Source organism: Theropithecus gelada, chromosome 19 (genome assembly GCF_003255815.1).
Source record: "Theropithecus gelada isolate Dixy chromosome 19, Tgel_1.0, whole genome shotgun sequence".
NCBI classification, from domain to species: domain Eukaryota; kingdom Metazoa; phylum Chordata; class Mammalia; order Primates; family Cercopithecidae; genus Theropithecus; species Theropithecus gelada.
Window position 1 is genome coordinate 36,953,443 of NC_037687.1, and position 10,587 is coordinate 36,964,029.

General features: G+C 47.7%; 1 protein-coding gene across 1 annotated transcript; it reads left to right on the top strand.

Annotated features, from left to right (window-relative positions):
* The first annotated feature begins 2,685 nt into the window (after nt 1-2,685).
* Nucleotides 2,686-10,381, top strand: LOC112612137 (pregnancy-specific beta-1-glycoprotein 2-like). The gene is made up of 3 exons (XM_025366274.1): nt 2,686-2,875; nt 4,096-4,480; nt 10,113-10,381. The coding sequence occupies exons 1-3, from the start codon at nt 2,746-2,748 to the stop codon at nt 10,189-10,191; spliced, it is 594 nt and encodes a 197-aa protein (XP_025222059.1). The 5' UTR covers nt 2,686-2,745; the 3' UTR covers nt 10,192-10,381.
* Nucleotides 10,382-10,587: the final 206 nt, after the last annotated feature.

The following is a 10,587-nucleotide window of genomic DNA, read 5'->3' on the forward strand; positions in this document are numbered from 1 at the left end:
ATTCTCATATAAAAGAGCATCCATTCCTAGGTATGTACCCGAAGAACTGAATCCAGGGACTCAAATAGATACTCGCATGGGACTGTTGATTGCAGCATTACTCATAAAAGATAAACTATGAAAACAATCCAAGTGTTCATCAACACATCAATAAACAAATGTGGTGACACATACAACAGAATGTAAATCTGCCATAAAAAGGAAGGAAGCTCTCACATCCGCTGGAATATACACGGACTTTGGAAACACTATGCTAAGTGAAATATGTCAGAAACGAAATAACATATATATATATATAAAATTCCATTTACATGAACCATCTAGAATAGGCAAATTCATAGAGATAGAGTAGAGATGATCAAGGTCTAGGGTGGAAAATACAGGGAGTTATTATTGTTTCAATGATACAAAGTTTCAGTTTAAAATGACAAAAATTTTCTATGAAAAACAGTGTTGATGGGAACTTAACACTGTGTATGTGGTTAATTCCACTCGATTGCACATTTTAAAGTGGTTAAAATAGCACATAATTCACAGAACTGTGAAAAATCGATTTCTATTATTTAATTCACCGAGGCTAAGTTGTTTGTTATAGCAGCTAAAGCCCGTGAATACATCATCTGACCCAGTGTTTTCCATGAAACGTATCACTTTTTCAATCAAGTTAGCTGGAAGCTCCCAAGCCCATGTGCAGTGCTCAGCCCCAGACATCACTCTCCCCAGGGTATATACAGTGCCGCCTACTGCACACAAACACAAACTCACAGAAGGTGACAAAAATCTGCGTTCGGGACATCCGATTGTGAAAGAGGGAGAACAGTGAACGTGGAGCCACAGAGAATGGGACTCACGGGGCTGGAAGGTGATGGAGCTATAATATAACATATGTGTGACCTCGAGTGAAATGTGCAGATCCTTGTGGAATAAAACACGCAGCCTGGCAGGGACTTCGGCCACCCACACTTCCCTTCCAGTCCACCAGAGGGCGGCAGAGTCCCTCCAGCCTGGAGCCTTCCCAGGGGAGGCCGACGTCCCTCAGCAGAATCCATAGCCAAGCAGGGTCCACCCTCACCAGGGTCACCTCGGCCCAAGACCTCAATGTCCTCCATGCTCCCCACATGGACTCTGTCAGCTCCTCCCTGACCTGGCGGCCGCCAATCTAACACCACTCCCTCTGCAGGCAGCTCCTGCCCCACAGGCTTGCACCTTCCCTGGGCTCAGCTAAAAAGACATCTCCCAGGGCAGCGATGGTGCACGGGAAGCCACATTGCGCGCTTTCCCCTCGTGACCTCCCTCCATCCTCATCAACTCTTTCTGTCACTGCTCCCTAAATGCCCACCCGTGCTCCATCTGTCCTGTTCTGTGGGGCATCCCAGGCCAAGCCTAGCGCTGACACAGAACAGCGGCTGCCTGAGGGCCCACAGCCTCCCCGGGAATCAGTCAGGCACCCTGTGACCTGTCTGCCCACTGCACCCTGTGGGGTTCAAAGCGTGTGTGATGGTCACACACAGGCACCGTCCAGGATGTGGTCGCCTACTCCCGTCTGTCCCTTGGGAAGACAGACTTCTCCTGTGTCCCTGCTGGGAGAAGGGGGTATTATTGTTCTTTGCTCCCAGAACACAACTCGCCCTCACCTGCCCTCTCAGGGGTGACCAACGTCCCTCCAAACAGAATCTCTGGCGACTGCCTGTTCCTCCTCTACAGAGAGCAGCTTGGCCAATCCAAAACCCTCAGAATAGACCCCTGGTTATCTCACCACACGCAGGGCTGAGCCCATCATGACCACAGAGTAAGTCGGGATGAATCTCTCCAGCTCTAAACCCCTGCTCTGTCCCAGGCTCCCCTTCCTGTGTCTCAACGAGCCATGTTCCAGGGGTTCCTGGGTAACTCCCCACTTCCTCCTGCACCACCATGGGGAAGTGTACTGTGCTGACCACAGTACAGTCAGCTGGGCACAGAAGAGAGGACACAAAAGATGGTCAGGAAGAAATGAGAAACCCTGAGCCCCAGCTCAGCCACCAGTCCCCAGGGAGCAATAGAGTGACTGAGAACTGTCCTTTGACCATGGGACTCACAGCCCTCACTGAGCAACCAGCACAGGCCTCTCCTCCCAAGAGGCATGAGAGATTCACCCTGCACACCTCCAGGAAGGACAGTTTCCTCTGAGACACCCAGGTCCTGAATATCCATCCTTGGAAGCTGCAGCCAAGCTAGACACAATTAGAGAAAGGAAGGGTCCCTCTCACCAGGCAATACACAGCTCACCCACAGCACAATGGGGTATCCCTGTGACAGGGACCTGGTGCAGCTCCAGCCTCCTGCACTGAAGAGGAGAGCTAGATGGGGATGAAAGAGGGCAAAGGGCACAAATGTGCACACCGACCCAGATCCATGGGGACAGCAGGAGGCTGAGGTGCAGGACTGTGCTTGCCCAACCTACAGGGTATGTGTGTGACCGTGTGTGTCTGTGTGTGTGTCTTTTGTGTGTATGTTTGTGTTTCTGTACATAGTGTGCATCGAGGTTTGGTGACAGAATCACTGCTGAAAAAGGCAGAGGCCTCCACAGTTCCCAGGGACCTGACACACAGACAAAAGGAAATAGAGAAGGAGGGACAAGGAGGCAGGACTGAGAGGTGGGGACAGAGGGGTGTCCTGGACACAGACCCCGCCCATGAGCCTGAGAAGTGCTCCTGTCCCGGGAAGAGGCTCAACACAGAAGGAGGAAGGACAGCACAGCTGACAGCCATGCTCAGAAAGTTTCTGGATCCCAGGCTCATCTCCACAGAGGAGAACATGCAGGCAGCACAGGCCATGGGGGCCCCCTCAGCCCCTCCCTGCACACTGCACATCACCTGGAAGGAGCTCCTGCTCACAGGTGAGGAGAGAACTTCCTCGGAGAGGACAGGAGGAGGAAGCAGAATTATTGGATGGGGTCTCCTGGAGAGGATGGGGTTCTTAAAAATGAAAGTCAGCACTTTGGGAGGCTGAGTTGGGTGGATCATGAGGTCAGGAGTTCAAGACCACTCTGCTCAACACACTGAAGCTCCGTCTCTACTAAAAATACAAAAAAATTAACCAGGTGTCGTGGTGTGCTCCTGTAATCCTAGCTACTTGAGAGGCTGAGGCAGAAGAATTGCATCAACCTAAGAGGCAGAGGTTGCAGTGAGTGGAGATTGTGCCACTGCACACCAACCTGGCTGACAGTAAGAGACTCTGTCTCAAAAAAAAAAAAAATACAGGAAAGAAGGCTCTTTTGGAGCCTGGATAGGGAAAAATATACACAAGAGGGACAGGGGTCAAAACAGGAAAATCACATTGAACCGGAATTGGTAAGAGGTAGGAAAATCTCAAGTGTTCTTGTTTCCTGGTTAATCATCACTGGACACCACATTTTGAAAAATGATAATAATAACTATTATCAGATTGCACTTCAAATGAAAATGTAAGCAGGGCATGAAACATTGTCCTCAGCAAAAACCTCAACAATTGAGGAAAGAAAAAAAAATAGCCCTGGCATGGAGGGCCCTTGGAACCCTCACATCTGCAAGAGTCTGCAGTCTGTGCCAGGCACTGGGGTGCAACCAAGATCATAAAAGTCCCTGTCCTCAGGGAGCTCATGCTCTCATGGGGAGGAAGACAGACATGCAAAGAGATCTAGAATGTGAGGTCAGGTGTTGACAGGAGCTCCGGAGGAGCAGAGCAGGGAAAGGTCAGAAAGGGAAGATCCAGAGTCTCTGAAGGAGGTGTCAGGAAAGAAGTCTAAGGATGCCCTGATGTGAGCAGGACCTGAGGGCAGTGTGGAGGGAGCCGTGCAGACCTCTGGGGAAGAGAATTCCAAACAGAAAAATACCGAGGTCAGAAGTGTTGAAGGAATGGGGGTCACGCCGCTGACCTTCACCCAGTAGGACAGTAGGACAGTAGGACACAAACACATAATCACACACACACACAAAAAGAGGTATGTGTGGATTTTGTGTGTGTGTGTGTGTGTCTTCAAGGCTGATGACTGAAGAGATCTTCTCAGGATACATGGCCTCATCTTTTCACCCCAATACATAGGTCTCAATATTGACTGATGCTCTCTCCACCTACTAGCATCACTTTTAATCTTCTGGAACTCGCCTACCACTGCCCAAGTCACAATTGAAGCTCAGCCAACCAATATTTCCGAGGGGAACGATGTTCTTCTACTTGTACACAATTTGCCCCAGAATCCTGCTGCCTACATCTGGTACAAAGGGCAAATAATGGACCTCCACCATTACATTACAGCATATACAATAGACACTGAAAGAATTATATTTGGGCCTGCATACAGTGGACGAGAAAGAGTATATTCCAATGCATCCCTGCTGATCCAGAGTGTGAACCAGAAGGACGCAGGATCCTACACCATAAAAATCATAAAGCGAGGTGACGGGACTGAAGGAGTAACTGGACATTTCACCTTATATGGTGAGTGGTTCCACATGATCCCTGGGTGTTGGGGCGTGGGGGTCACTTCTACTTTGCACACACAGGACGGTCAGGCCTACACCGTGCCTATATCCCTCTCTGCGTTATGTCCCATGTTGGGGCTTCAGCATTTAGTGCAGGACACACACAGAGGAGACAAACTACAACAGATCAGAATTCCTTTCCTGCCTCCAGACACTACAGACACTTGCTGCACAGGAAGGACAGTCTGATGGGGTGGGGGGTGCTCAGCAGGAGGAGATCAGTCTCAGCCAAGTACCTCATGCCTTCTTCATAAACTTGACCCTGAGAAAGACCCTGGAGAACTGAGCAGGGCTTTGCCTAAGAGGCCCGCAGAGATACTCTCAGAGAAGCTCAGCCCAAGAAGCCTCAACCCCAGACCCCGTTCCTAAATCCTTACTCCAGATAAAGCTGAAGAGCTTCTGTCAATTCTGGGTTGTGGCTGGGCTTACTGGGACCAAGGATTCACCAGCTGTCTGAGTACTGTGTCTCCTGGAGCTGCTCACTAGCCAGGGCTCAGCACTCAGAACCTCATCTGGTCAAGGACAGAGCTTTCTTCACCTGACACTCAGAGTGGAGAGGACAGAAAGGCAAGCTTTGTAGGCCATCAGCCAACTGCCTTGCGAGGCTTAGGACACTCCATAGGAAGTCTAATGTCCCCAGAAGCAGAAACAGAAGACAGAAAATGTACCTGGCAGCAGCTTGTCCACAGGGATCTGACCTAAAGGTGCTCTCTCATGGAAGTGAATAATAATAAATGCTGTTTGTGTGAACACCTTCACTGTGCCAAGTATTAGGTCCGATGACTGTGAAGAATTTACAATTTATTCACAGATAGCATGAAAACCCACAGTCCATTTGCCATTTAGCTTATTTGACTGGGAGATAACTGAGGCACAGGAAGGCACAGTCACTGAACCAGAGTCACACAAACACAAAAGGCAGATCAGGGTCACATGAGGTCTGTCTGCAGCCACAGGTCCATCCTCTCCTCCACCAGAAGTGAGGGCTTATTGGGTTCCAATGACCCTGTAGTAATTTACTGGCTTAAATCCTCTCCTCTTAGGCATCCAAATCTCAGAGGAGTGAGAGCAAATGGTCAGCTGATTAGTCTGCACTCCAGAACTAAATCACCAGCCTCAACCATCAGAGTCAGTGCAAAAAATGTCCAGGCGTCCCCCTCAGATCTTAACAACTATCACTGAACCTGAAATCCTATGTTTCCCAAAGTGTCCATGTCACTGGCATGACAGGATAAAAGAGAGGACCTTGTTTTCATTCCCCACTCACACACTGCACCAGCACAAGTCCAGTGAGAGACACACTCTCAGGTGCTCTCACATAACAAATGAAGGAATTGAATGAAGGAATGAATGATCCATAACCTCTTTAGAGACTGGATCTTGGATGCAGAATCCTAGGAAATTCTCGCCACACCTGTCCCTTGTCCTTCAGAGGCTGACACCCACGTTTCATCCCCCCACTTCCTCTTGCCCCTAAAGCCATCCCACTTCATGTGTTACTCTGAAGCTCTTTGGCCACTGGAGGGTTTTCAGGGCTCCCTGGTCCTGGACTGTGGAAACGGGAACACCTGGTCCCTGGGGTCACTGAAGTCACTGTAGGCCCCACTGTTCACTGTCATGCTGTCTCTGCCTCTCTCTGCTTCTCTGTGTCCCTCATCTTCCTCCCACTTCATTCTACCTGGCAAGCCCTGTCCTGCACAGCTTCTTCCTCCATCCCTAGGCCTTCCCCAGACACTCCCTCTAACTAGGCTGACTGTTCTGTTCCCTTCCTGCTAACACTGTGACCTGGCCCACCTCCCAGGAAATAGGAAAGGCACAGAAATCAACTGGAGTTTCCACTCCTGAAAAGCTTCATCTCGAGCCAATGTCCCCAGGTCACTAAGAGAATGATCTTCCACTGTATCCCCATCCAAGGATCTTTCCTTTTGTGAGGCTGATCTGTGGACAAGACCGTGGGACAGGGATAGGCAGCTCCTCCACCCACTCTTATAATTCCCAAACAAGTTCTTCTGGCCTCCTGCACACACACAAAAAAAACCACAATTTATCCCGATGGTGATTTGCAGTAAAGAAAGATTTTAATGAGTCCAAGTCTGCCAAACAAGAGGACAGAGGTTTATTATTACTTAAATCAGCCTCCCTAGTGGATCACGGGTTAGAGATTTTCAAGGATAGTTTCAGGGACACAGGACGAAAAAATGGGTACTGCTGATTGTTTGATGATGGAATCATGCGGGCCGAGGGAAATGATCCGTTTGTGCTTGAATCCGCCTCTAGGTGGGGACCACGTGACTGATTGAGCCATTAGTCATGGGTATGGATGAGGTCAGCAGGTTGCCAGAATGCAAAGAATAAGAAACATCTCAAAAGACCAAACTCAGGTTCTACAAAAGTGATGTTATCTATTGGAGCAATTACTTACAAATTTTGTACACTCTGACCAAATGACATTTGAGCAGTAAGAGATTGTGGAAACTGTGCCTGCACTTTAGCAGAATTCAGTTCCCTCTTATAATCTTACTCTCATGGTTTTTCACCAGTTTTACAAAGGCAATCCCTGGGAAAAATAAGGGTATTAGTTTTATCGAGGAACTATTATCATTGTTTCTTCAAAGTTAAACCATAAACTACATTCCTCCAATGGTTAGCCTGGCCTATGTCCAGGAATGAGTGAGGACAGCCAACCTGAGACTAGATGCCAGATGGAGTCAACCGTGCTAATTTTGTGTCACTGTTGGAATCATTGCACTGACTCACCAGAGAGTCAGAGGCTGGACAGGCCTGCAGTCTCCAAAGCCAATGGGCTCATTTCACCCATTTCACTTGTGACTCCATCCTCAGCCTACTATGGAGCTCACATTCTCCAGTCACTTCCTAGAGACTTCTGGTTTCCCGTCAGGAATACGACAAGCTTGAAATTTGTCACTCTGTTCTAACAGTAAGTAAACAGCTGAACAAACTCAAAAGTCAACAACCCATTGAAATCCCTCAGAGATGGCCTGGCACAGTGGCTCAAGCCTGTAATCCCAGCACTTTGGGAAGGTGAGGCAGGTGGATCACAAGGTCTGGAGATCGAGACCATACTGGCAAACACGGTGAAACCCCAACTCTACTAAAAATACAAACAAATAGCCAGACGTGGTGGCAGGCGTGTGTAGTCCCAGCTACACGGGAGGCTGAGGCAGGAAAATGGTGTGAACCCCGAAAGTGGAGTTTGTAGTAAGCCAAGACTGTACCACTGCACTCTAGCCTCGGCAACAGAACGAGGCTCCATCTCAGAAATAAAAAAAAAAAAAGTGCTGTTAGCGAAATGAAGAACGCTTTTGATGCTTACTGGTAGAATGCACACAGCTGAGGAAAGAATGCCTTCCTTGAGGATGTGTCAATAGAAACTTCCAAAACTGAAACAGGAAAGTTCAAAAAGAGTGGGGGAAAAAAAGAGGGACAACATATTCTACTTCATATTTAACATTTTGTATTGACAATAGCAATTTTTAAATTTTGTAGTTGTGGGACAACTACCAAGGCTGTAACATACACATAATGGGAATACTGGTGGTGTCGGGGACCTGTTGGAGGTGGCCAGAGGTTGCTATCTGATGGTTTTACTGCCTGTGCCACATATGATTGTTTACTACTGATGATGCCATTTTCATAAGTTGGTGTTGTTCGTGTGGGGGACACATGAACCATTGGCGTCTCACTTAGAGTCTTCCTAATTCACACAAACTTAAACTCTAGTTGTACTTCCTGAGGTTAAGAGAAAATGAAGAAAGCGTTTCACATACCTGTTTTGGGCTCCTCCCCATTTATCCTAACTCTGCACAGAAATTAGAAACAGGGAGTTCTTTCTATATTTACTAACATAACACACATCACTTCTTTTAATTCTGCATCATTCCTCCCTTTATGTAATTGACACACTGGCCAGTTCTGTCCTTTTAACGGGACTCTTTCTACTTAAGGACTTGCTAATTTCAAATCACCTTTGGCATCTTTCTTTGAGCATAATTTGATTCTGCTGGAATTCACCCCACACCTACACCTTGATTGGGTATCAAGAGAAATACTACTACCAGCAATTGATCTTAGATGTTTGAACCATCAGTTAAAATTTCCACTTATGACAACATTTTAAAGTTTCCTCCAAAATTTTTTTGGGTCTTGTTACTAGAGTCAGAATATAACATGAGGTCTAAACTCCTGACAACTTTTTAATGGGAAAATTACAGTATTACAAATTGAGCATCCCACATCTAGAAATCCAAAATCTGAAATGCTCCAGAATCCAATGCTTCTGACCACTGATGTGATGCTGAAAAGATGTTCTCACTGGAGCATTTTGGATTTTAAATTTTTCAGATGTGGGATGCTAAACCAGTACATCTACTGCAAATATTCCAAAATAAAAAAAGAAGTTAGAAATCCAAAACACTTGGTTTTAAGCTTTCTACATAAGGAACACTATATCTGTATGAACTATAGGCATGAAGCTGTACGGGAGATCTCTAGAACCTCCTCAACCTGCCTAACTGAAACCATACAGCCATGGAACAATGCCCTATTCCCCCGACCCAGCTCCTGGAAACTACTATTCTACTCTCTGATTCACTCTGGAATCCACTGAGATGAGGTACATCGAGTAGTCAAACTCATAGAATCAGAAAGTAGAATGTCTAATGACAGAAAGTTTCTGTAAGACTTCTTCCCAAACATTGTTCTAATAGCCACCAAACACATATCGTCCATGAAGGCCAGACTTCCATCATCAGTTCATGTTCGCCCTTTCCACCAGTCAGTTCTCCATTTTCAAACATCCACATGTATTTCTAGAAACAACCACATGGTCCTCACCTTCCCTCTACAGGGGGATGGGAACATCATGGACACAAAACAGGGAACATGGTCCTGGTCCAAAGCTATCAGCTCTTGCCTGTCCCCGTCACTCTTTGTAGATCATTCCTTGGACTCTATCTTTAGAGGTCACTGGCTCAAGTCAGTCACTATGAGACAGCTGGGAAAACTGCCCCACCTTGTGGCGCCACTGCCTGATCACTGAACAGACCTCCAGGCTTGACTCTGGTCTCCCCTGTGTTTTTTCTGCTGAAGTATCCAGTCCCAGGCCAGGCTTCCCAGTACCCAAAGGGTTTAAGGACAATGGAAAGTTCTATCATCCATCTCTAGGATGTCCTTGAAAGGGAAGCTGCAGATAAAACATACCCTAGGGGGCAAAGTAAGACTGAAACTAAGAAGATTCCAGCACTGCATGCTCCAGGTGAGGACCACAGGGTGGGCCAGACAGGCAGTTGGAGAGGGAGGCACTCAGAGGGGCACTAGGGGCTGTGACTGCTGGTCCCATGCCTTTCCATGACCCAATACTGCTGCTCAATTCACACATGAGAAAGTCTGTGCTTCTCTCATATAAAGCAGGCAGCCTCACAATCTCTGAGCCCTCAGATTGCCATGCGTCTGTCTTGTAACACACACACCTGATATGGGCTTTTAAGGACTTGGGTGGGCTGAAAGGTGGGAAATGCCATCTCTGATTGAAAAATGTCTTTGGAGGAATCAAAGGTGCCACACAGGGCAATCTTCTCTCTGTTATCTGCACAGTGGAGACTCCCAAGCCCTCCATCAACAGCAGCAACTTAAACCCCAGGGAGGCCATGGAGACTGTGACCTTATCCTGTGATCCTGACACTCAGAACGCAAGCTACCTGTGGTGGATAAATGGTCAGATCCTCCCTATCAGTCCCAGGTTGCAGCTCTCTGAAAACAACAGGACCCTCATTCTATTTGGTGTCACAAAGCGTACTGCAGGACCCTATGAATGTGAAATGAAGAGCCCAGTGAGTTCCAGCCGCAGTGACCCAGTCACCCTGAATCCCGTCTGTGAGTATCTTCTGTTCCTCTGTGAGCCAGGCTGCCATCCCAAATACACATGGCCAGAGGCCAGGCCTCCCAGTCTCTCTCGGGTGCAAGTACAGAGACCTTTACCCCTGGACATCAAAGTTGGCCATGACCACAAAGAGTAGCTTTAGGCTTGACCAACAATGGGAGAGAAGAGGCTGCTCCTGTCATGGGAGAT